This window comes from Haplochromis burtoni, unplaced genomic scaffold (genome assembly GCF_018398535.1).
Source record: "Haplochromis burtoni strain Fernald_Lab_line unplaced genomic scaffold, NCSU_Asbu1 Contig_130, whole genome shotgun sequence".
In the NCBI taxonomy this organism is placed as follows: domain Eukaryota; kingdom Metazoa; phylum Chordata; class Actinopteri; order Cichliformes; family Cichlidae; genus Haplochromis; species Haplochromis burtoni.
Window position 1 is genome coordinate 621,591 of NW_024582491.1, and position 25,849 is coordinate 647,439.

At 42.1% G+C, this 25,849-nt stretch overlaps 3 protein-coding genes across 5 annotated transcripts in view; 1 reads left to right on the top strand and 2 right to left on the bottom strand.

The window, feature by feature from the left end:
- Positions 1 to 278: 278 nt before the first annotated feature.
- Positions 279 to 5,185, bottom strand: fbxo43 (F-box protein 43). 2 transcript variants are annotated; one of them, XM_005930171.3, is made up of 6 exons: positions 4,987 to 5,185; positions 3,116 to 3,969; positions 2,297 to 3,037; positions 1,853 to 1,955; positions 994 to 1,188; positions 279 to 899 (listed from the first exon to the last, which is right to left on the bottom strand). In XM_005930171.3, the coding sequence occupies exons 2-6, from the start codon at positions 3,901 to 3,903 to the stop codon at positions 654 to 656; spliced, it is 2,073 nt and encodes a 690-aa protein (XP_005930233.1). In that variant the 5' UTR covers positions 3,904 to 3,969; positions 4,987 to 5,185; the 3' UTR covers positions 279 to 653. The 2 variants fall into 2 exon arrangements, with proteins under 2 accessions (XP_005930233.1, XP_014191602.1); XM_014336116.2 differs by lacking the exon at positions 4,987 to 5,185 and adding an exon at positions 4,109 to 4,937.
- Positions 5,083 to 16,965, top strand: spag1b (sperm associated antigen 1b). Of its 2 annotated transcripts, none has more exons than XM_005930169.3 (19): positions 5,083 to 5,244; positions 5,542 to 5,657; positions 6,048 to 6,207; positions 6,301 to 6,423; positions 6,512 to 6,582; positions 6,783 to 6,895; positions 7,011 to 7,116; positions 7,304 to 7,434; positions 7,588 to 7,694; positions 8,103 to 8,238; positions 9,154 to 9,597; positions 11,068 to 11,167; positions 11,634 to 11,786; positions 12,406 to 12,563; positions 13,287 to 13,428; positions 14,140 to 14,266; positions 14,407 to 14,565; positions 15,338 to 15,661; positions 15,765 to 16,965. In XM_005930169.3, the coding sequence occupies exons 1-19, from the start codon at positions 5,098 to 5,100 to the stop codon at positions 15,891 to 15,893; spliced, it is 2,946 nt and encodes a 981-aa protein (XP_005930231.1). In that variant the 5' UTR covers positions 5,083 to 5,097; the 3' UTR covers positions 15,894 to 16,965. The 2 variants fall into 2 exon arrangements, with proteins under 2 accessions (XP_005930231.1, XP_005930232.1); XM_005930170.2 differs by having other exon boundaries at positions 5,160 to 5,244; positions 5,510 to 5,657.
- Positions 16,966 to 17,604: 639 nt separating this feature from the next.
- The window catches only part of LOC102299704 (E3 ubiquitin-protein ligase RNF19A), a 33,912-nt gene continuing 25,667 nt past the window's right edge, over positions 17,605 to 25,849 (bottom strand). The window contains exons 3-10 of the mRNA XM_005930168.2: positions 24,216 to 24,424; positions 23,925 to 24,069; positions 23,451 to 23,613; positions 22,210 to 22,324; positions 21,749 to 21,910; positions 20,969 to 21,182; positions 20,731 to 20,874; positions 17,605 to 20,351 (exon numbers count right to left, since the gene is read on the bottom strand). Coding sequence (XP_005930230.1) covers positions 19,544 to 20,351; positions 20,731 to 20,874; positions 20,969 to 21,182; positions 21,749 to 21,910; positions 22,210 to 22,324; positions 23,451 to 23,613; positions 23,925 to 24,069; positions 24,216 to 24,424 — 1,960 coding nt within the window. The 3' untranslated portion in view covers positions 17,605 to 19,543. The remainder of the gene's footprint in view (positions 20,352 to 20,730; positions 20,875 to 20,968; positions 21,183 to 21,748; positions 21,911 to 22,209; positions 22,325 to 23,450; positions 23,614 to 23,924; positions 24,070 to 24,215; positions 24,425 to 25,849) is intronic.

The following is a 25,849-nucleotide window of genomic DNA, read 5'->3' on the forward strand; positions in this document are numbered from 1 at the left end:
TAATGCAATTTAGAGTTTCTTCTTTAATACCCCAGGATCGATTTATTCGAGATAATTCAGAGATTACTTTAAAGTTCTTAGTATCTAAGATATGTGTGTGTATATATATATATTTTTTTTTTTTTTGAGGGAGGGGAGGGGGGTTAAAATAAAACTCCTTTCGCAGTGAAAGTGTCAAACCACTAGGTGGCACCAAAGAGATTTGTACAGGTTACAGCGACATACACAATCCTCACAAATGAGACGCAGCGCACGGGTAGGGGAAGAAAAAAAAAAGGTTTTACTATATATCAAGTTTATTTTAAAACCGATCTAGAAAACATGTTTGTAAAAGCTGAAAATCTCAATAGCTCCAAAACAAAAAACCCAACATGCTGTACAGTCAGTGCATAGAAAAATACAACAGTAAAATGAAATCCTTTTATCTGCTGGTAAAACCTCCTTCAGTGCATAATTTAAAAAAAATATACAAGTAAGAACTATATCAAAAAAGGAAAGGGGTAGGATGGGATAAGTAAAGAAATACAAACAAACATTGAAGAGTTCAGACACTGCACGGACTACACATCTGTTTCCTCGCTGCTTATTGCCATCTATAAACTTGCAAAAAATAGATATTATTAAAGTGACTTCATGAAGCAGGAATAATTTGTTCATAGTCTTTTAACATTGCGCTTGCTTTGAGCGCTTCCGGGAAGTATGTCCTTTCTGCGACGGCCTGCAGAGTGACTACCGCACTCTCTAGAGCCGTGAGAAGTACACAAGCATGACATGCAAAACTGGAATCCACAGTCAGCTCTGCTGCACACTCCCTCTCTTTTGCCTGAATGGCATCTTGCGGGATGCTGACATCTCGGACAAGGCTTGAGGCACTCATCATTGAAGAGGGTTTTAGCAACCTGAGAGGAAAAAGAAGTTATTAAAATAACTTTGATAAATGTTTGATGAGAAATGCCTCAAAGCATAATGCAGTTTAATGGATTTGTAACTTACCTCCAGAAATTTATCCCGTTTGCTGCTGCTGTCTGAATGCAAGGCACTGAGCTGCAGTGGCGTTAAAGCCCTGCTTCCTGACTGTGGAGTGCAGTAGCTGGAGGTCCTAGACTGGGCCTGAACTGTCTTCAGAGCTGATCGCTTAAGCAACATGGCTCTGGTCTCTGCATCAGCGACATGGACAGCAGCACCAAGCTATAAGACGACAGCAAATAAGTTCAGAGTCATTTCAGTGACAGTGATGGAGATTGTGATAACACCGACTCATTTTGATGTACGTATGCACTGATGACCACAGAGCAAAGACTGTGATAACAGAGATGTTGTGTTTAACTGAAAACACAGAAAGCTAAATGCTACAGAGCTGAACAAACACTCTTATAAGCAGGGGTGCACATAAGTGGTCCGCAGGTGCGGATTCGCTGTCAAAATAGGAAGCGAATAAGATAAGAAGCTGCAATGGGCGTTTGCATACATATAAAAAGGCACAGTTTTTGTCCGCTAGAGTGGGATTTTCACAGCATATTCTGCACCACATCTGTGCGTTCATCATTTGTTTGAAGCCAGCTCACCTCCTGCAACCACTTTTCCGAGAATATGCGCTTCTTTTGCTGTTCGGACTCCTGACATTTCTTTGGAGGTGGAGGAACACCAAAGTAATTTCTTAAAGGAGTTTGCTTCAACATTTTTAAGAGTTCTAAACAAATGTTTGTCCTCCTCCAGAAAATCTTATGTACGCAAACGCGCGTTGCAACTTCTTATCTGGTGCACGTCTTTTATTTTGACAGCAAATGCGCACCTGCGGACCACTTATGTGCACCCCTGCTTATAAGACCTTTAGCCATAGCCTGGCTCTTACCTCAAGAGCAGCCTCCACTTGACTCAGGTGGCTTCTTCTCATTGTGCTAGCTAGCTTGTCTTGCTGGAGAATTTGATTCCAGCTTTTGCAAACACAGCTGCACCTGTGAAAAACAACAAAGTATGAGAGAAATATTTTCAGCTCACTAAACTTTTTAGACAACACAAGTTTGTAATGCAAGCTAAACTCCACTGATTTTACTAATAATTGCATTGTTTATACAACAAACACTGTTATAACAACATGTATGTTTCAGCTCAGCGTCAATCACCTTGCGATCATTCTACAGGACTCTGAATTATTCTTTACTCCATTAAAAATGTAGTCATGATTTTATTAATCAGTGACCAAATGGGAAAGGAGCTGCAACCTGTGGCAAGTAAGCATGGATGATATGCGCTGTAAAACATTGTGTGAATAAAAATGTATATTTGGAAACATCACCTATAGACACTCTCAGAGTCCATCTGGCAAAGTATAACAGCCAGGATGTGCCTGAGGTTCCTCTTCATCAGCTCTGTGAGTATGTCCACCTTCTCCAGGCCCATCTTCCTGCCAATCAGCCCTGCCAATGGCATAGTGGTCCGAAGAGTGCTTGGGGTCTTGGTCAGTGCTGCTGCAAACTTCAGCTGCTCTTTCAGGCTTGGACTTTGACCAGCCAACATCTGGGCATGGTGCTGACACATAGCTTGAACCAGCTGCAGCGCTGGAGTCAGAGAGAGGTTAACTGGAGTCATTCTGAGTGGTGTGATATCTGTAGAACAAGGGGTCATGTCTTGTGCCTTGGTTTTAGTCACTCTTTGTGGGGTGGTATAATCTTTTTTTGCTGAGCCCAAGTGATCAGAGCTCACGGCATTACCACATTTAACAGAGAGGACACTGCGAGGGGTGATATCCCCAGCAAAAACCTCATCCTCTTTAGAATGGCTGTAACATTGATAAGGATGTTGATGCTTTCTGTCCGTTGGGTCTTCCTCAGACTGAGAGCCACCTTCTTTAAGCGTAGAGAGCCTGTGCTGACGCTGCAAACGGGAGCGGCGCCTTCCCTCTGTTGGATTTGGAGTTTCAGAGTTTCCTTTGGAGGCAGACGGCAGCAGCTCCTGGAACGAGCCATCATGGTCCACTGTGGAGTCTTGCGATTTATCAAGAGTCACTGAGCTGAAACCGCTGTCCTCACTCAACGACCTGTTTAAAAGTCAGAAAGGAGTTAATCTGTGTTTAAATATTTTAAAGTTTTATTTTCTTCGTCAATAAAACACATACCTGATATAGTTGGGTGTATGTGCAGATGATGGTGTGCACAAGACACTTGAGCCATTATATAGATTATCCGTCATGCTGCCCAGTGGTGACTGAGAGTTTTCTTTAGAGATGGGCAGGAATTCGTTGAAGCCTGGAGTCTTGACATTACATTGACCAGATGCAAAAATGTGTTCACTCATGTCTAGATCTGTGAGTGAGGCTTCTTTCTCAAAACTGGGAAGGTGACAACAGTTGTGCTTGCCGTCTTCAAGAGTTGAGGTCCTCACCTGTGTGAACAGAACACGGCGCTTCCTGCCTGATAGTGGCAGGTCCTGGTCCACTTTTAAAGTGCTTGATGCCCCCATCTCAGTGTCTACAGAGTCAAATGATGTATTCAAATAGGGTTCAGACCCACTGACAGGGGATTCAATCCTTCTGGTGCACGGTGATCTTGTGTTGTCATTTTTGACATCTACAGTGGGTTTACACAGTAGAAGTCTCTGTCGCAGCGAGGTATCCCTTTTGCACATTTTAGGAGTTTCACACCAGCTTACAGCTGAAACCTTCCTGGAGTCTCTGCCCAAAAATCTGACTTGTTCTCGGATCTTCTTTGGCGTGACAGAAACCCGGAGGTTCTCTTTGGGCGTTTCATCCAGTTCCACCGGAGACAAAGATCTACATGAATCAGCTCCACTGGTGCTGTGTGGGCTCTGGAAAAAACCTGAGTATCCACTGTCAGAGCAGTCATCGTAGCAGTGCTGCCCTTTATAGCCATCAAGATAAAGACTAGATTCAGGAGTGCACTGCATCTTCCTGTTGATCACTGGAAGTGCGCGAACAAACCTTAGCCTGGCCTCCAGGGGATTACAAGTCACCTGGAGTGAAACAGAATATAATAAACAGAACTACTTCAGCACAGCAAATATGAACTTAAAGAGACCGTAAACACATACAATGCTAGCTTAAATACTTTTAAAAAAGATATTTTTAAAAGGAGTCTCATGCTGGACTCACTTATAGTAAAATAAAAGTTATCTCCCGAATCTTACGGTGGTTTTCAGTGTATAAAAGTAGCAGTTTGTATATCAGAAAGCAACAGACAGCTGATTTATCTCTGATCCTTCTCAGCTGTTTCATCCGCGTTGCTATGAGAGCGCGTGCTGCTGCCGATTTAAATCCCCCCATCTCGTGCCCTCTCTGATGCCGCTTTAAAGAGCTCCATAACCGCCAAAAGACACCGACAGAGCCCGACTGACAGTATACACCACCTTTAACATCATTTTACTCCTCGTTATTTTCACACTTAATTCCGTCTGAAGAAATATGACAAGGCAAAATTATTTGGTAAACACACGCAAAACTGATATTAGTAAAATTCATCCAAAAGCAAAACAAAACAAAAACCCGACGACGTTTCGTGCGTGCGCATTTTACAGTGTAATTTCACCCTCTATGCTAGGTCAGAGGGTCAGAGCAGCCATTTTAACAAGACAGGACAGGATAAAAACCGGTTCCAGAATTAAAAGCAGTGATGCTCCGTCAAAGCTGAAATAGCCTCCTGTTAATGTGACTGAAGGGGACCCGGAATGGCACAGTGAATGACTAATCAGTTACACCTGTGTTAACCCTGAAATGTCATGCAAAAATGATTGCCATTAAAAAACAAACAAAACAAAAACTGTGGGCCTCGTAAAACACCGAGTTATAATTAAAGAAAAAAATGTGGCTGACATTTCTGTATGCCATCCACGTTTACTAACATAACGTTGTTAGCCTCCTGAAACTAGAACCAGTACGAGGTAATGTCGGTGAATTCCACGCACCTGTACCTTAAGCTCGACAAAATAATCTTCTTCGGGAATAAACGCGCTTAATATTTAACAAATACCTACCTGAAGTTAAAACGGGGCTATTCCAAAAACCGTGGCCTCCGTAGGCGATATTGTTTCCTCAGGCTTTGTTCCAGGCCTCAGCTGTCCCCCCGCTGTTGTTCTTGTTTTCTCATGTTCACCAGCCACGTTTTCAAATTTGGAGCCCTCTGTTGGCTGTGTCACGTGCTTCCTCTCGGCGCTACCGGCCTTCCGTCCGTGTGTGGTTACCATAGCAATACACACCACATTGTCGATGAGCGTTCAGCCAAACGGGAGCAGGTAAACTAGTTTTGCTTAACATTACTAACATTAATGTGATCTTGCATTAATTACTCAAGAGACACTTAAGAGATAAGTCTGCCTTTCCCGAATGTTACATCCCTAAATATAGAACCTAGCTGTTTCTGACGAACTATTAAAATTACCAGTAAAGTTAAGGTAGCTAGCTAAAATGCTGGTAAGTTATACAAATATAATGCAGAACTGCCATGTCTCCCTTTTATGGAACACTTTTTGACACGTTGACTGTGTAAATTCTTTCCAGAAATGAGTGAAGACGCAGTTTTATCCCTTCAGAGTCACTCCACCACTGTGGACTACAGGGGCAAGGTTCCTGTGGAGCACCTGGACTACGATTACATTGAAAAATGTAAAGATGTGAGATACCTCGAGAAGATCCTGAGAACACTGAGGTAACTGTCTGTTGAGCAATATAGTGTTGTTGGAGGAAACTCACTGTCCCTTTTCTTCCTTTACCTGTGTTCAATGGACTTTTGCTGCTTTTTTTAATCGTATCTATATTTACATGCTCAAAATAAAGCAATCAGTCAGTCCAGTCCCTTTATAGTGTTGGTGAGGTTTTTCTTTATGAAGGTTATAAACTCATCATCATGTCAAGTTTCACTCATTCTCCACTGAGATGGTAAGATGTATGTGCTATATTGCAAATAGATTATGTAACACTTGTCATCAGTTGCAGAGGAATAATAGTGCATGTCATAACAAAATACAGGCTGGCAAATGTGAATGAAAAATATTGCAAAAAAAGCTATTCTTTATTTTTCTTTTTTGTTTGGTTAAAGGTCCGGCGAAGAGGGCATTTATCCTCACCTGATCAAGTTCTGTGAGAGTCACCTGGAGAAACTGGACCCTAAGAGCCGAGCTCTTAGGAAGGAAATGCCTGTAGCCACAGCAGCCAGCCTCTCTAAAGATGAGTGGAGCCAAATTGAGGATGAATTGAAAGTATGGTACACATTTTTTTCTTTCTTTTAAAAAAATAAATAAATCCTGTTTACTTTGTTCTCACATGGCTGTTTCTCTAAATACTTTGCTCAGAGATGGCAAGAAGAAACCAAAAAGACTGAAACAACCCTGAAACACCAGTCAGTATTTGATGATCTAGTGAAAGAAAATATGCCACCTGTAAGAGGTTCCAGTTGCTTTGTTCCTCTGAGCCAGGTAAAAAAATCAAGGCATATACAGTACATAACCAGTTACATATATGTATAGAAGACAAATATTCAAACAGAGTCTTTTCTCATGATAGAAAACAGTTCCACAAGAAAGAAAGAAACCCTCTAAATGCGCCCTACCACGTGATTACCGAGAATGGGACAAGTGAGTCATGCTGTCTCCACATTTGTCTATTATATTCAGAAGAAAGACCCCACTGTTGCAGCAGCTGAATTCTCTATGCATAAAAGCTTCCCAAGTCTTTTTACTTTGTAAAAGGGCTTTAAAGTTAAACTGCTTCCATTACAGTGATCCACAGTTTAAAAATTTGACCTTTAAGTATATATTTTACACCTTCTTTCCAGGTTCGATGTGGAAAAAGAATGTGAGAAAATAGAGGAGGATGTGGACAAAACTGATCCACCTGCAATTATAAACTCAGGACATCCTAAAATCAAGACTCAAGTGGACACTTCATGTAATTTATTGTGGATAGAAAGTGTTCTTTTGCAGTAATTATTAAGCATACAACGTACATCAGGTGTGTTGGCATTTTTGTGTAACATGTAAGGTTTCCCCTGTGATCCATCCAGTGCTGTCACAACAGGAGAAGCTCTTCCTGGCAAATCGTGAAAAGGACAAAGGCAATGAAGCTTTTAGAGCAAAGGATTATGAGGAGGCGGTCACATACTATTCCAGGTCAGGTTCTTTAAACAACTCCTTCATTGCAGAAAGCACTTAGCACCTCTTAAAGGGCTTTTATCGTTTTGCTTGGTATATATTGTAAGTAGTAGACTGTCATCTTTCATTGTAGCTGTAGTAGTAAGTGTTTGTGCAATAATCTCACTGTAAATAGAGGTTTGCTTTATTGTTTATTCCATTACAGGAGCCTTTCCATTATAACAACTGTGGCTGCATACAACAACAGAGCCCAGGCAGAGATCAAGCTCGAGCACTGGCACAATGCCCTGAAAGACTGCCTGAGTGTGCTCGAGCTAGAACCAGGCAATCTGAAAGGTGTGTTAATGTTATTTCTATAATTTCTAACACAATAATGCTTCCAGAATAAATACACCTGCACTTTTAGATGTATTTATATGATGTGGTATACTTTAGCTACAGCAGCATTAGTGTATGTGCTACATATTGTAATGCACTTCTTTCCGTTAGCCCTGCTTCGCCGTGCTGTTGTTTATAATCATATGGGCAACTTCCACATGGCCACTGAAGACCTGAGGACGGTGCTCAGGGAAGAGCCACAGAACACCACTGCAACTGTAGGTGATAGTACTGAGGCATGTTCATCATGCGCCAGTCTACCTTTCATCCACTAGGTGTCACTGTATTTGTGAAAGTTGAGTGATTTAGTGAGTCTATCACTGGAAGTCTTTCATGTATTTATGTCATTACCATAAATAGAGGATGATGTGGCTTTTTTAACAGATCTGTATCAGTGGAACAGCCCAGGATGTGCTGTGTTTAACCGTCCCCTTTAATTGCATTGTTTAACTTCTGTTTCTATTTATTTGAGTATAATTTAGGTGTAAATGGGAAGAAAATGTTCCTTTTTGTAGTTATACATACACCAGTCACTACAACTAAGTAATCTAGCATAGATTGTGATATGAATAGTTGTGACAAACAAAACATGAGATGTTCTAATGGATGAATTGTTTGTGTTTTAGCAACTTATGTCTCAAATGGAGAAGAAGATGGAGGAATGCCAACAAGAGAAGCAACGCAAGGGCAAAAAAATCCTCATCCAAGAGATAGAAGAGGCGGATAACCAGACTGACAGTGACAACAAAGCTCATAAAACTGGTGATTGTTTGAACTACTAAAAACAATCAATATCCTTAAACACAGACATAGAGACTATAACGGCGCTAATGGCCATTTATGATAACCCATTTGCATCCAAAAATCAATCAACTGATTTAAATGTTGCTTACTCTCTATTTAACATGCAGTTAAATTGTTTTTCAGTTATAGTCAAGCTTAGGTAAGTTATGAGTTCAGAGGAAACTTAGATTTTTGTCAAAAGTGTGCACTGATCCTTTATTTGACATGTTTTTTTTTTCACTGTTGATTTCATATTAAAAACTAGCAAGACTAGCAGGAAGTGAATGAGGTAAACCAGTAGACTGTGGTACAGATTTCCCAGATCAGATTTTTCCCTTACTGGAGATATATTTTTTATCTATATTCTCATTTAGTGAAAAGTAACAAGTTAAGTCATTCCACTGACTTAACTGGACTCAAATCTATTGCTACTCTAATTTATGTAACTTGAATGAGGTGTTAAATTTTAACTTTATAGCAGAAAGTTTTTTGTGTCTTTATAGCTGTGCTGGATTTAGAAGTTGAAGGATTTGCCCTCTAATACAGTCACGATTTATACAGAGCATGTTAGGAAGCTCCAACATTGCCGGTAATAGTAGTGCTTTAGTCACATCCCCTTCTGTCTGCTGTCCTATAGATAGAGGAAATTCCCCTCTTGTCTCTCTGGGTGAAGGAACAGTGCATGCATGTTTTCTGCCCTACCCCCACACAGCCCTTTCATAAGTCACTGTTTGGTATCTCTACTTCCTGGAACTCCCTGTTTGAAGTGGCTCCGTGTCATGTGCTCCTCTCCTCCCACACTATGATGTAACTGCTGACTCTTTCCTGTGGGTGTGACTTCCCCTTCTCTGTCTCTCTCCCTCTGCTTCTCCCCTCCCTCCCTCTCCCTTCCAGCTTGTCTGGTTCAACCTAGCCAGCCCGTGGGAGGGGAGGAGAGATCAGCTACTCCTGTCGAAAGGGGAGACATGGGAAACGCTCATAAAAAGCCCCACGGCAGAGGGGACGGGGGTCCACACGCCGAGTCCAACAGCTCCCACCATGAACACAGGAAGAACAGAGGCAGCTCAGACAAGTACAAAGTCCCGCAGGAAAAGATAGCCAATGGATCAAGCAAGAGAGGCTCGACAGCTTCGGTTCAGGGTGATCAAAGCGGCAGCGGTAAGGCAACTCCAGTTGGAGGAAATGCTGGAGAAACTGTCAACCTTGATGCCCCATGTGGGGCCCTGCCCCCACCCCTGGCCCGGCTAAAGAACGAAGGAAACCTGCTGTTTAAAAATGGACAGTTTGCCGATGCACTGGAGAAATACTCACAAGCCATTCAGGGCTATACAGATTCAGGTAAGCCTCAGGGGCACTCACTGTTGATCGTGTTTGTAATATTTTAGAATATTAAGAAAAAACTATTTAATTAGTTTTATACAGTGAGGTTGCTGGTTAGAAGTTACCTGTGTGCCACCGTGTCAGTAATCATAACATTTTTACTCATATCAGTGTGTTATGAGCTGACAAATGAATCAGAACTGATCGACTGTTTTCTCAGCTGTTTATTCATCATCATATTTTAATAACAGCTTTCTATGGTGTCATACTTTAATTTAACTTTAAATCAAAGGTCATAGGGTCGTAGCTATAATGTCAGTGCTTGTCTTTATTTTTGTCACTTTAACACACTGCAGAGACTTACACATGAAAACAGGATAGCAATACAAATCATTTTCCCTATTGAAATAATTCCTCATAAACAATTTCAAATTCTCAGTCTCAGACTTCACATTTTTGTGTGAACAGTTTATTTGCAGTATTCAAAATTTTAGTAAGATCCATTACGATGTTAATATTTAGTGACTTATCCCTGGGGTGATGGACTGTGGCTGTACGCAGACAGTGTTGCTGTTTTAGTCTGGTGCTAAGCCTCTCAGCTCAGGTCTGTCCAAGTCACATGACCTCTAACCACTCACTGTGAAATTGAATTTGTAGGACTGCAGCAATAATTCTCACAGAGAGTGAGACGACAAGCAGTTGATGGAGGAAGAGAAACCTCTGCTCACTCTCCGTTAAACATATGGCCTTGTGTCTCTTTCTGTGGACAGCCATAATATACTCAGTTAAGACTGTGAAAGTCGCTGGGCATCATCTATCTGGATTACTGTGGGAAGCACAACAGATGTGACCTAATCTAATTTTTTCCGATCTGTGAAAAAGGCTCTTTTCAGTAGAAATGAAACTGAACGAGACATTCAAGAAACTTTGACAGGTCTCGTAGTTGTGGTATGCACACAGTTGCTGTAGTTTATATGATCTACTGTCACAATAACCTCGCTAAGTGCTCTCAGTTGCTAAGACATCATCATCACTGCCACGCTGTGTCATCATCCATAATCTGTTTTCATCTGATGAGGCAGCACACTGACATGAATTTGTTTAGTGTAGCTGGATAATGTTGCTGTGTTTAAAACATGCACCATAGACCTGTGTGATTTGCTTAACTCTGTGATAGTGAAGAAAACACTGTTAAGTTAAGGCAGGTGGAGAGAAACAGCGTGCGGACTTTGCACGAGTCAGTTGTCACAATCTCAAAGGGAAATGTCTATATATATATATATATATATATATCTACAGCGCTTCTATAGCTGCTCAGAGAGCACATTAAACAGTCTGATTTAGACAATAAGTACACGATTCAAACTTTGAGTTCATGATGTCTTTGCAGATATTCTGTATTCCACCCCCAAGATAACTGCAGAACTATGCGTGCTGTTTCCAAGCTGTGTATTACATTTCTGATATTGGTCTCTATTTTCTATGCAGGGATTGATAGTCCAGAAGATCTCTGTATTCTATATTCCAACAGAGCAGCTTGCTACCTGAAAGATGGCAACAGTCAAGACTGCATACAAGATTGCACAAGGTGAGAGAACTGATAAAACTCTACCAGTGTTCAGCAAGAAATGTGAAAAGTTGTGGAAGGCAAATGCACGCTTGTCCCTGTGCTTCATCTTAAAGATCAAACTGCTACAAATTTCTGCAGACAGCGTCATCATATACCAGTCTCAGCAGAGGATCTCAGATCATTTATGAGTGGGAGGGGATTTGCACTTGGGTGTGTCGTAAGGGATTGTAATTAATCTCTTTAGAAGTGGTTTATAAGCAGCAGACTGGGTTAACTTAAGGGAGCCTCCCATATGAAAGCCTTTAAATATACTTGATGTGTTTGCAGAAAGATGGGGTTATAGAAAACTTGAATCACACCTTTAGACTTGTTCACTACCTCAGAAACAACATGTACAGACACATCCTTTGCCCTAGCATCGACAGCAGGGGCACCAGACTCGATCCTTTGCTCTTGTCTCATTGCATCTATTTATTCCAATCAGAGCCCTGGAGCTGCAGCCATTCTCCCTCAAGCCCCTCCTCCGCCGTGCCATGGCTTATGAGTCCCTGGAGCGTTACCGAAAGGCCTACGTGGATTACAAAACTGTGCTGCAGATAGACGTGAGCGTGCAGGCAGCTCACGACAGTGTCAACAGGTATAATGTCCACCTCTCACCTCAGCTAACAGACTCATTAACATTTGGCATCTCAAAAGCAAGTATTGAATTTTACAGCACCCATGTCTATGGCAGTGCATTTCTCATCTATTTTAAACAAGGTGGACGCAGACTATCTTTAGCTGTTACAGCAAAGGAAATAAAAAGACAGATGAGACATGGAGATTTTCTTACTCTATCTACCTGCTGTATTTTCCAAATTTGAAAATGTTCTATAATTGAAATCCAGAAATGGAATTATAGCATATTTAGAAGACTAAATCAGAACAAATCATGGTAACCATTACACACAGGCTTATTAGAGACTAACAGATTTAGCTGGTCAAAAGTAGCTCCGGCTAGAGGCTAATCATGTCTCTCAGACTGTGTGTCCCTTCTCTGTTACGCAATACTCACCTGGCTGGTTTGTGTTCAGGAGTACCAGAGGGTCAAAGATATCATTCATCCCCACATTTATCTACAAAGTTACACAATAAGACATAAACTCCCTAAACTGTGGAACAGGGTGGATTAGATGCATCTTTAACACGCTATGTAAGCCTTATCAATGTCTCTCATCTGTGTGCTGTAACAATGACTGAATCACGTCCTCCTCTAGGATCACCCGGCTGCTCATCGAGCAAGACGGGCCAGAGTGGAGAGAGAAACTTCCCGAGATCCCTCTGGTGCCTCTGTCGGCTCAGCAGCACCGCAGAGAGGAGCCACCCAGCGCTGAGGTCCTCCAAGCTCGAGCAGAGAAGGCTGCTAGGGATGCAGGTCTGTTGTTTTTAAGAGTCATGATGCTTAATTAATGTTTGTCCCCAGAAACACAGAGTTAGTCAGGGTCAGAAGTGTTGATCGCTGAGCTGGGACAATGAGGAGAGTAGCTGGGACATTTATACATACAGCGGTTATGATGACTGAATAAAATCTAATGTTGACTACATCCAGCATTAACAAACATTTTCTCGAGCAGCTCTTTCTTCTGACATTATAGCTACCTTTGTTCGGTTTTTGAACCATTCTTCTGCTTGATACAGCGATGGAGGAACAAAAGTCTTCCTGTTGTGACTGGAGGAAAATTTGAAAGGCCTATTTTTTTATATAAGTGGACGTGTCACCTCTGACCATGCAGTTTCTCTGCTCCCAGGGCTTTTCTACCTATGCTATTTTTAGACTCTAATGAAAGAATAGCACTGCTGGCATAATTTTACCTCCCTGAAGACGCTCTGCAGACACTCTGCAGCAGATTGATTAGCCCTCGGTCCACACCGGGACTGATTGCTGACTTAACTCTCGTGGCTCATGTCCAGCTAGCACAGCATTAATTTCAAGTGCTTAAACCCTCCAGCTGTGTAGCACAGGCTTATAAAAGCGAGGTCAGTTAAAATGTATTGCAAGTGTCAGTGTGGATATATGAAGTCAAAATGGAGGAGAATGGACCTCGTGTCTGTGTGAGTAAGCGATGTTTAGCAATCACCACTTTGTTTTGTTTTCTAGAGAGGAAAGCCGAAGTCCGTTTTTCAGCTTTGAAACAAGAAGGGAACGATTTTGTGAAGAAGAGCCAATACCAGGATGCTCTGGGAAAGTACACAGAATGCCTTAAGCTAAAGCCAGAGGAATGCACTATCTACACCAACAGGTTAGTCATTTAATTCTCACCTTAATATGAACAGACATGTTCCTGCGGTCTCGTTTCCCCTCTGTTCATCACATCTTCTGCCACTGGTTCACCTTGATGTGGGAAAACAGCCTGAAAATCCACAAAATTTGTTCAACTGAATTTAAAAAAGGCCGATTAACGACGCCCAGCTGTCATTTGTCAGCCGTGCTTTCAGCTCTGTTTTTAATCCTATCCAGTCGTGCCACCTGTCACTGCTGCCAAATTAGTGTGTATTGGTGGTAAATTGGTGCACAACACAATAGTACATAGATGGTGTTGATCAGGTCACAGAAGAAACTGATGACGTGAATGTTTTCCTATTGTGTGTTGGTGTTTGCATGTGCATGTGGAGCCCTGCTGTGAGAACAGATTGTATGTACAGCCACACCAGAGCAAACATCCATACGCCATTGGTGCACAGCTGCTGAGAGCCATTTGAAAAAATTAAAAACATGAAGATTCATTTAGAAAAGGGGCTCCAGAAGCACATCTCTGAGGTGTAAATCGTAAATCTCATCATCATAGGAAAATGTTCTGTTCTGTTAATGCTGATGGCATGACTTCAGCTGTTATTATAAAACCTGATTCGCAGTGAGTCACAAATTCATGATACTTCTGAGTCACGTGTCAAATGTGATTAGGTGCCAGTGACAAAAATAAAAATCACAATTGACGTGTGTGTGTTTATAGAGCTCTGTGCTACTTGAAGCTGGAGAGGTTCGCTGAGGCCAAGCAGGACTGTGATGCAGCACTGAAACTGGAGCCAACCAATAAGAAGGCCTTCTACAGACGAGCCATGGCTAATAAAGGTCTCAAGGTGAATAGAGCTGGACTTTAATGGCTAATGCCATAAGGGAGTGATTTCTTTTTATTGGGTGGCTAAGGAGTAAAATATCCCTTTCACATATTTCATACATAAAGCTCTCTTTGTATTTTTTCGGTGTCTCCCTCCATCAGGACTACCTGGCTTGCAGCTCGGACCTGCAGGAAGTGCTGCAGCAAGATCCCAACGTGCAGGAGGCTGAGAAGGAGCTGGAGGAGGTCACCAAGCTGCTCAGACAGAGTCTGGCCAGCACTTCACCAAACAAACCCAGGAAGACAGTCCCCATCACAGAGGTGAGTACAGTTTATTCACTTTCATTGAAAATAAATATTTTCCCCTAATTGCATCCAACAGACATATCCACTTTTGACTTTAGAGAGTCTACACGTGTGGTTAGGAAGAAGAGGCATTATAATGATGGGGACTGAAGAATCATGACTTATGGTCAACAAGTGTCCTTTAAATAGTTGTGTGTTTTTAGCTGATTACTCCTGACACCTGCTGGGATACCGTGTGAAATCTGATCAGCTCTGGTTTTATTCTAGCCTAGCACAGATCATAAAGTGCAGCGCTCCCAGCTGTTGTGCACCGTTCGTCTTTGTGCTCCATCCTCATTTACTATTAATGATCTAATGAAGAATAAAAACACCAAATTAAAGCTTGAGTGGGGCTAGATGTACCATTTTCAGTTTATTGTTAAAAGACAAAAGAGAACACGGAGAAAGCTAAAGTGTAAAATTGTATCCATGCATCTTATGCTGCTTATCTGGGTCTCAAAACTCAGTCTCAGTTTCAGGGGAACACCAGAGTGAAAAGTGGCTGTGCTCCAAGTTTAAAAGGCTGCAGATTGTTATGAAACTCTTGTTTTCCTTTTCTTCAGGTTCAGCACACCAGTAGGTAAAGATGGAAGCTTATAGATCCAATCACTGCATCCCAGACAAATTATTCCTAATTAAGGCAATAGGTGGTGCAGATTTCCCAGATTGTGACTCACTGACAGAGACCGGCTTTCCATTTTTGTCTTTCCTGTTTAAATGTTTCACCCATGTCCGTCTCCCTCCTCAGGTTGAGGATGACGAGAATGTGACCGCTGTCCCTAACTCCAAAAACAGCTGCAAAGGAGAAGACATCAGCATCAACCTCCAGCCGGCCAGCGCCTATGAATTCGGCCAATCCCTGAACGCGGCTCGTAGCTCTGGAAACACAGTGGCCTGCGCGGAACTACTGGCCTCCACGGCCCCAGAGATGCTTCCCCAGTTCCTGAGCACCCAGCTTGATGGACACACCATCAGCTTCATCATGCAGGCCCTGCACTCACACCTACTGGAGAAAGACCCTTATCTGGTCTACCAACACCTCAACCATCTGCACACTGCTGACAGGTTCTCGGTAAGATTAGCATGCAAATATGGTCTGAAAAGCTAAAGTTTGTTGGTAAGATTTTGCAATCAAGCGGTCTGTGTGGTGATAAACGCTGACGCACTGTTTGCAGGTTGTACTAATGCTGCTGGAGAAGGAAGAGCGTCACCACATGACTCAGCTGTTTGAGGATCTCTCAGCCGTGCAGAGCACACAGTTCACTAAGAACGATGTTCAGAACCTGGCCAACAAATATATCTGACCCTCCCCTCTCTGCATGAGCTGCTCCACCACTGCTCTTGGATCTATGCAAAACACTGCACAAGAACTGAGTACACAAAGGCAGGAAGCTGCAGAATGAGCAATACAATGGAACCGAGCTGATTCACTCTACTGGTCTGTAATGTCTGTGACGATATAAAAAAAAAAATCTATTTTTCTCTCCAGAACATTTTGCTATGCAGTTTTACTTTTGTACACACCATGCACCATTTGCATTGTACAACAGTGGGACTCAGTGGACCTTTCACCGTAGTGTATTAATAAACGAGGTCCAATGTGCTGTTGTGTAACACAGCAGGCAGGTGTTTCCTCACTCCAGGCAGTAGCTTTTGCTTAGGACAGGCTTCATCGAGCTGATCTGCTCTTTGAGCCCAGTCGCTTTCTGAAATCATTTTATAAAAGACCAGCTGTCACATACCAAAAGCTATTCAGTGCATGTTAAATATAAACAAACAAAAAGCTAATTTCCTTCCAAGTTTAAAAGTGCATCTTTGCTGCATCTTAAGTAACTATTTTAATATGACCACATGTATGGTGTTATCTTAATGGGTGAAAGAGACCTGCATGTCTCACTGCTGTTCATGTGAGTGCAACAGAACTTACAATGTTGTAAGAAAAAAAATTTCTTGCTCTCCTTTAAGTCATCTATGCAAATTTGTAGCTCTGTGTTCCTGTATTGATTCCATTCATAAAGGCGAGTCTCTGTCTTCACCATGTGAAATGACATTGTGCCGTTGAGCCTGTTTACCTGCACCATCAGCTTCACAGCAGATACCAGCACACTGGAGAGAAGCAGCATCTTTATAAGATGTGTGCCTTGGATTTCAGTCTAGGGGTCGACTTAGTGTGGTGAGCATATCGGTACTCGTAAAGAAAAAGTCTATTTATATCATTCTGTAGCTTTAATAAATTTCTTTAATGACTTGGATTTATCACACACATATATTCACTTGGCTCCAAACTCAGAACTGTTTTAAATGTGTAATTTATTTGCTATTTAAAGTTTCTGTCCATGTTATAAGTAATAAATATCAATCTTTCTGTATTGTGAATCTAAAGACTGCCTGAATCCAAACTTTTTGTTTTCTCATGTTTCATTAAATCTACATGAATGTAAAATTTAGCATAAGGATGTAAATTTGGGGGAAGGAGGGAATAATTCTGCATTTTCCACAGCTTCTCTTAACAGTGGCTTTTAACATTGTGTCAGTAGATTTGTAAAAATTGTATATTCTATTCACAGAGGGCTATTCAATAAACTGGGAAACATGGTTTTTTTCCTTCTTTAGCTCATAACAAGTAACGGAAAGTGTCAGAAGAGACACTAAAGATGGAGTGACATGATGTTTTTGTGTCTTACATACGTTGTAATAATGCTGTTTGCCATAGCAAGGCCCAATATAACAGCTAAGGATTATTGGGTGGCTGTGGCTACAATGTAGCTTGCCATTACCAGTGTGTGAATGGGTGGATGAATGGTTGTGTAAAGCGCTTTGGGGTCCTTAGGGACTAGTAAAGCGCTATACAAATACAGGCCATTTATTCATTTATTTATTTTGAACAGTGAATAATGCAAAACCTCTCTTAGCAGAGTCTAACAGTAAAAATATGAAGTTTTAAATGATCATAATAGGTCCATTTTGTGTATTTACAGTACTTTTATTAACTTAAAAACTGGGAAACCGTAAACATTTCATATATAGTTGTTTTTATTTTTTTGATATGCATTTACACGCATATAGTAAAGCAAATTACCAAACAAATATACAAATACCTTATGCAATTCTGCACAAATTACAAATTATATCTGGCACTAGTGTTCAACTTAGGATTGAGAAACTGGAATTTGGGTGAAAAATGAGAAACCGAACTAAGGGGGAAGAACAAAACTGCTTTTCTGTAATGCAGGGAAGGAGTGCAGCAGAAGCCGAATCCACCGAACCAAAGAGTTCATTCTGTAACAGACCTGGGTCAGGATACCATTCAATGGTTGAGGTTCACCTGAGCTGACTCGGTGGCCCCCAGTAAAGCAGACCACGGAGCGGTAAACACAGGCTTAAGCAAACACTCTGAAATAAAGAAGAACTTAACTTCAAGTCTGCTCAGCAGCACCGATTGGCAACACAAACAGGAACTCACAGGACAAATCAATAAGGAAGGTAACCATTAACCAACCTCTGCATCCCCATTAACCTTTGTGCATTGCAAAACATCAATGTCATAGGAAATACAGGTAACAGTGCAGGTGCCTCGGGCCGTTGTACAGCCCTGGTTATTTGCGTAGCATTTGTGAAGCATGTACAAAAACAGCAGTCTGTGTGTCTGTATAATTTCGGATCATATCATTCATCCCTGTGGTTTCAAAAGGATGCACAATACTGCATCTACAGCTGACAAGTCAAAGGTTTAAGATTTAACAAGAGCCTGAGTGCTGTCTTTGGTAGGCAATTGAAAAGTCTTCATTTACCAGATCTATCATAGGAGCATCCCTCCTACACAGTCAGACATTCTGCAATGAGTTGTTGTGGTTGTTGGTTGGAATCTACGAAGACACGGTGGAGATAAACGGAACACAAACAGCTTCTTGAAGGCACCATGAGTTAACAAAGAAAGATATCAAAGCTCTCTCTTACTCAGTGAGGCGAAACCATCAGCCTGAATAAATCACCTTTCAACAGGACAAAAAGTTTCTTTGTACAATTTCACAGAATTGACCAACCCATTGGTTAATGTTATTATAATGACTTTAAGCATTATCTCAACATCTACGGCCTTCCAGAGACCTTTTGTCAAATCAAGAAATAGCCCCCACCCACACCCTCAACATATATCATTACAAACTTTCCACAGAGCAAGATGAGGCCCAGGCTTCCTGAGTCACCTTAGTGCTAGAACATGCACTGAATTAGGCTACAGGTCTCAAATCGTTTCTTAGCGAGCTGCTAAAAAAACCATAAAGCACCATCGCCCACAATGGGACAATAGCTGTGTGTGCATCCATTTAAAAACAATCTCAGTTGTTTTTAAGTCAGCTTTAGAGCTAAAATGATTCAGGACATTGAGCCCAGGCCTTGGTCTTCTACAATTTAATTTCAAACACAGATCCATGACAAAAAACAACCAGTCTAATAATAAATACAGATGAGAACTCTCAGGTTCCCTCTGTTAACTAATACGTGTTGGGGAAAATAAAAATAAGTTGTATTGCCTTGTCCCTGCTTGGTTAACTTCTCTTATTGTGTTGCATCCAGACAGTACGGCTAAAATCAAATACTAGCAAAACTGGCACAGTGGTTTTACTTTAGTCTACACAGATAAATCTGACACACCCGAGTCAGTGGGTTGCCTTCTGTTACAGGTGGCCAGCGAGTGACAAAAATGTGTCAGCACAGGGAGAAACATCAGCATTCATAACCTTAAAATTTCTCACGCGGCTGCACTGCAGAAGCCTTTCTTAATACTTCACTCAGTGGCTGCTTTTCAACAGAGGATGTCCAATCCAAAAGTAACATGTCCCCTTTACAAGGGAATAACAGAAAATGCAGGTTAAACTTTAAGCTAGGATTGTTATGTTAGTGGAGGAAAAGGATGTTGAAACAATGTGTGTGCAGCACTTATGGTATTGAGATTTTAAATATCAGTCTGTATACAGGAGTTCTTGGGCTGATGCTGCGTCTGGGCTGGCTGTTGTGGTTGATGATGCTGGGTGTTGTTGTTGTTGGTTTCCTTCAACATCTCTCCGGTGTTGCTGTGAGAGTCCGGCTCAGTGGGGCACACCAGGTTGACATTCTCCTCTGCTATGAAGCAGAGAGGGGGGAGCTCTGTGCCGTGACCCAGGGAGGACGTGGTGGAGGTGGGGGAGTTGGGGGTGGCCACAGCACTCTGTCCCTGGGAGGAGGATGAAGAAGTGGGGCAGGTCTCCAGGCGGTCGTTCTCCACTTCAGGCAGGGGGCTGACTGTGGCAAAGCGCGTGTGGTAGTCGCCACCGCTGGAGCCGTGGCTACACGAGGTCTTCATGCTCTCCAGGTCGGAGCAGCTGAACTCAGAGAAGTGGCTGGAGTGGGAGTCGGCCACTGATGGCAGGCTGCCGCTCAGCGAAGGAGAGTCGAACTCTGAGGAGTTGGTGCTGCGCTGCTCCAGCAGCTGAGCATCCATGTCCTCCCGTGTCTCATTGATCTTTGTGCCTCCTCCCCCTTTCTTCCGCAGCTTGCCTTTGCTCTTCTTGCCCCCCGAGCTGGAGGAGGAGGAGCAGGAGGCCTCTTTGGCCCACTTAGTGGAGGTTCCTTTGCCCTCTGCAGAGGTGCAGCCATTAGAGGGACAGGTCCAGCCGCAGCGACCAACGTGGCTGCCGTCATCAATGCTGCTGCTGCCGCTGTGATGCCGTAGTTTGCCAGGTTTGGATTCAATGTCAACCTGCACCTCCATACTGTTCCCATCTCTGGAAGAAGAGAGGACACAGGAAACATGAGTTGCATGTAGTTTGTGTTCAGCACAATTAAGCATCCAGAGGGCTGTTATTCATAACATATAGTGACTATAGACTCTAGATGACCATTTTATCTTTGAATAGCACTAGCCTAATTTTTTACCAACTAGTACAATAGGTTAGAAATTAGGCTAGGTTCAAAACATGATGATATAAACAATAATACTTTGTGTTCAGTTGACGTGAGCACAGGTTTACAATAATACAGGTACAGATTATTCACTAATCCGCTGCATCTGTTTCACACTATGAAGCTACAAAGAACTGGACTAAACATGCTAATGAACAGAAGACCATGCTTTCTCGACTTATCCAAACCTATGATGCTCACCTGTCAAGAGGCATGTAGGCATTAAGAATGGATCCAGCCATTGCTTTGGTGCTAGCATTGTCGCTGACTGTTCCCAGGCTCACTGTGCCAGACTCGCCACTAAGACTGCAGCGCTCCTTCTGCACATCAGCCTGCACCTCCAGCCTGACAACAGAGAGAGAGAGAAAATAAGACAATGACAATGCAGGAGAGCACACTGAAGTCACAACCACATTTAAATATTGCAGCACACATTTACCTGTTCAGATAATTGACCATGGCGCTGCCAGACAGGCTGCCGGTGATGCTGGCTCCAGCCAGGGCCATGGTGGAGGCCGTCTCACTCAGGTTGTCCCTAATGGCCCCCAGACGGTCCATGTGGCTGCCGCTTGCACTCAGGCTGCCTGTCAACCCACCGACACTGCCTTCACCTATACTGGGGTTGTTCCTGGCGTCTGCGACTGATGTAGTATCTACACAGAACATGAAACAAAACAAAATATATCAGCGTGGAATTTAAAACAAAAACATATCAAACATATCAAACATATCAGTTTGTTCATCCGTCTGTTCTTTGCTTATCTTGTTGACAGGTTTTCACTGAAGATTCTCTTCAGTCTTAGTTTGTGTATTATAAGAGCAGTGCCAAGTATGAGGATGTGGCTCTGTATGTGGGTGAAGGGGCAGTCAGGCACATTTGTATGGCTCTCTTTAACTTAACTCTTTAACTTAAACCATCACAAGTTACTGTCTAACCCTAACCCTTACCTAAAACTAGCATTTTAATCCTCAAACACACCTTTGAAGTGTGAAAAGAGGAAAAATGTAAAATAAAAGTATACTGCCAAGTACACTTTTCAAAGCAACCTGGAAAAGTGAAGAGGCAGAGGAAATACAGTTTACTGTGGAAGGAAAGAGTACTTGCCATGAGTGAAGCAAGCAAAAGATCTTATTTACAAATAATGTCGATTGGCATAACACGCCCTCTTGGTTTTGTGTGGTGGGCTAGTTCAGATCGGGACTGGAAATCGAACCTTACCAGCGGCAGCTGCCCCGCTCCCAACGTTCATGTCATTTTCATCGTCAAACTCGATGCGAACTCCCTTCCCGTTCCCAGCGGAGACACCACACCCACCACTACGGCACAGAGAGATGGGTACCACGCCGTAGACATATGCAAGCATGATAGGAACTCCAATGCCTAAGAGGTGAAAGAGTCGAGAGACATAGACACACCAGGGTCAAATAAGGTCAGAGCACTAAAAAAATAAAAATAAAAAACATAACAGACCATCCCTCTTTGATTTTTCCCATGTTTACAAAATAGCTAATGAGAAATGATGAGTGAAAATAAACTTTTGTATAATCTGAACTTGAACATTAAACAGAAGAAATTCCTGATTCCAACAAAGTCAAACACAGGCACAGCATGTCATTAAAGATCTCCAGTGAGAAGAGAACTAGAGAGTTAGGAGGGTGCAGGTTAGAGCACAGACTGACCGACAGTGACTGCAGCCACTACTGGAGACACGATGACAGACAGAGTCACCCCACCAGCGATCACCAGGTTCCTCTTGTGGTTGGAAATATCTTTGCCTTCGTAGCGGTTATGGATCTGACAGAGAAAAGTGGCACAAATGTGAGAGACACATTTAGAGGAGAGTGAACTTGCACTTAACGTATGAGCTGAGTCCTCAAAGGCACCACTGAAAAAGTATGATTAACAGTGTTGTTGTGGAGCAGATTTCTACAATAAAAATAAAAATGCTTATTGTTTACCTTTTACCTTTTGGTTGCTCCTCAGAAATTATTTTAGAGGCACTGGCAATACTATGACAACTTTACTGAGCTACTGTTGCAGAAGACAGAACTCTTGTCTGCCTCTCTGTCTTTTGGTGTAAATTTTTACTACCATCAACTTCCTCTTTAAGAAACCACAAATGAGACAACTCTTTGATGAATGCTGTTTCTTTAGGTTGGCTGACATTTTCTTTGTTGCATTCTGTTCTTTTGCACTGCCCGCATTTCATTGCAGAAACAATACAAATGTGGTAGTGCTAGTGGCAAAAAGCCCCTATAAAACACCTGGGACAATGGTTCAAAGATAACTATATTGACTTTGGTGCTTGTGGAGTGTAAGTGATTCATGTTCAGATGTTTCGTGTATGTTGTGATCACTTCTGAATGTGCGCTGGACGTTTGCAGAGAAGAAAAGTCAGTTGGCTCAAGATTCTTGTTGGCAGCCTTTCGTGGGGAATTTTGGAGACCAACTGGTTTCATTTTATTGTAATGTGAAGTTCTTATTCTAAACAGATCCCGACTTGTGAGTAACACAAAACAAGTGCACGTATACACAGACACACAGGTTAGTAACACATGACTGTTGCTGGCTCGGATCAACTCCAGAGTCTGGGAAAATGAGATGACTGAGGGTACATTGGCCGCTCAGTAGAACTAGCTGGTTACTGATTGTTGCAGTGATTGTTTCTGGCTACTCGCCATGTTTACTTTGATTGCTGACAGCAGTGACATGAATAAAGTTATGCAACAAGCAATGTGGACATTCTGAAAGGATTAAAGGGTACATGCAACACTAAGAATGAATTATGACTTTATAATACTATAAATCTACATAGAGACACATCCCAATAATAAACAAAATCCGTGTAGTAAAAACTATGAGCAGGAAAATTGAAATATATCCCAATCTACTGTGTAGGTATGTGTGCGCAAGGCCTTACCTTCCTTCCCACATATACAGGAATACCAATAATCATGGCAGGGATAGCTATGCCTGCAATGAGTGCAATGCCAACAGGGGCACCCACGAGTGTTCCCAGTTGCCAAAGAATCTTCTTCTTTCTGCTCCACGGCTTCTTTCCCCAGAAAGTACAGCCTGATGGACTGAGAGAGGTAAAGACGAGCAGAAACAGTGAGAAATGTTCACAGGAAGAGCAAGCGCTGGATAGCCTTCTAATCTCAGGTACCAATCTGGAAACAAAAGTTAACCAGCAAATAAACGGTGGAACAACTACTAGCTATGTGCTGTAGTTACAGGGTGTCACATGACCAACAGGTTTTCATCACAGCAGGATCTTTTTTTTTATTTTTAAATTGCTAAATTATTAAAATACTTGCAGTGAAACCGTTGATCCAACAGCATGTACTTTATGTCTATTAGTATATACTGTATATGTATGTGTTAAGATGCTTACCTCAGGTAGTGCAAGTCTGAGATCTCTTTCATGCAGAGCCAACAGAACTCGCAGCCACAGACAGCGCACGTCATGTGGTTACAGCTGCCATCATTCATCTTGATGATGTAAGCAGCACAGCGTGGACACGGCTTGATGTCATCAGCTAGAAGTAACAACAGAGTATGATTTACAACAGTGAAATATGGGTTAGGGATTGCTCATTGAGGACTGATGATCAGCGTTGTCTTCTTTTGTTTTTTTTCCCTTCTCCTAATAAGCGTGTTGTGTAAAATCGTTAAGTCAGCCCACCTGCAGCTCCACTCTCTTGACTGTAGTTGAGGGAGGATGAGCGCACCGTTCTGAGGCGGAGGCTCTGGGCTCTTTGCTGGCGCGCTGCGTCACAGGTCTGGTTGGGATGCCACAGCTGCTTACAGTGGTAACAGAACTCTGTGCCGCAGCCCTCCCTCCCACAGGTGAGCTTCGGACAGCTGGCACACCCGAAGGCAATAACTGCATACCTGCCAGGGGACGCACAAAAAAAGTCATAAGGCAAAACACTACACCATGGTGCCCGCAAAGAATCTGAATTTAAGTCACATGAAAAGTCGATACATGCCAAATGTTGAGGCTTCTGGTTCTAGAAGGATTTTACTATGAAGGAAAACAACTGCATCATGCAGAAGCAGCAAAATGTTTCTAACCAGAATTTTAGACAAAAATTAAAGTGATGAAAATGAAGATGCTGAAAATTAAGCTGACATTTGAGAAAAGGTCAAGAGAAATGGTGTACATTTTTATTTATTTTTTTACTCGAACTCTGCAGCAGGAAGTCCTATGATGGCTTTAAAAAAAAAAAAAAAGTATGTTCCTGTATCTACTCCATTGTCTCACAAGTACATTTTTCTGAGAGGAATTATGCTTTAGCCATCTTCAATAACTCTCTTGAATATCTGTGACTGTTTGGTTTCCTTACAACAGTTTTTGCCACTCCCAAGGAAAGCCACTAAGATTGTAATAAAAATATTTTCTTAAATTGATGTTTCATTTACTCATAGACTTTTAAACAGCCAGATATAAAACAGACAGCTGCAAAATACCAGCTAGCCAATTTCTTGGGGAAACCCAAGAGTGTGTGACATGGTTATATCCGAGCGTAGCAGAAGTCTCCCAGACCCTCTGGGACTGACCCAAGGATCAAGTTTCAATCACAGAGAGCCTGGGAGACTTCCTCTACTGAGGATCGGTGTACTCTGTTGAGAACTGTGTTTACAATGCAGACAGAATCACAGCGACATGCATGTCTCATTTAAAATGATATGCACTTAGCACTATTCAGCCTAAGTACTGTAGAGATAGCACAGCAAATGGCCTCAAACTCCCTGTCATGCAACTAATCTCACCATTGTTGAGACTGCTAAATCAGCCACTGGAACAACATGAAAAGTTGCATTCACTTAAACATTATCAAAATCAATGGATCTGTTAAGCGTCTACATCTCCACTTCTTCTGAAAATGCAGAAGCAGTGTCCATAACCTCTAACCTGCAGGAGGGGAAAGGGCCAGAGCATAGAAAAGGAGCAGGAAAAGGGGAACATGAAAATGGATGGAAACTGGAGATTCCTCTGAACCAAAATGAGGGGGAAAATATCCAAGCCCCATAAATATCTAAGCCTACAAGAATGAAACATTTCTTTTCTACAAACATGGAGAAAAAATGAATAAGTGGCTAACGACAATAAAACACCTTTAGTGATCACACACTACACTACAGAATTAATAGCAAGGCAACCAGATGGCCACTATAAGCTGTAAAGTAATCTGCATAAAGGTTGCAGCTCCTGATAAATGTCATTCTGATTTGATTTATAATTTCCTGCCCATTGGTCTTCTGTTCTGAAAGGAAAAGAAAGAATAAACTTTGTTCTAATGACTGACAAAAAAA

Excerpts from the sequence above, each read along its gene's own strand:
- fbxo43 (XM_005930171.3), bottom strand. The coding sequence starts at position 3,903 with ATGCAGTGCACTCCTGAATCTAGTCTTTATCTTGATGGCTATAAAGGG. Across the intron at positions 3,038-3,115 it reads CATACACCCAACTATATCAG|GTCGTTGAGTGAGGACAGCG; the intron begins GTATGTGTTTTA and ends ACTTTTAAACAG. Across the intron at positions 900-993 it reads AACGGGATAAATTTCTGGAG|GTTGCTAAAACCCTCTTCAA; the intron begins GTAAGTTACAAA and ends TTTTCCTCTCAG.
- spag1b (XM_005930169.3), top strand. The coding sequence starts at position 5,098 with ATGTTCACCAGCCACGTTTTCAAATTTGGAGCCCTCTGTTGGCTGTGT. Across the intron at positions 6,583-6,782 it reads GATTACCGAGAATGGGACAA|GTTCGATGTGGAAAAAGAAT; the intron begins GTGAGTCATGCT and ends CCTTCTTTCCAG. Across the intron at positions 6,896-7,010 it reads GACTCAAGTGGACACTTCAT|TGCTGTCACAACAGGAGAAG; the intron begins GTAATTTATTGT and ends TGATCCATCCAG.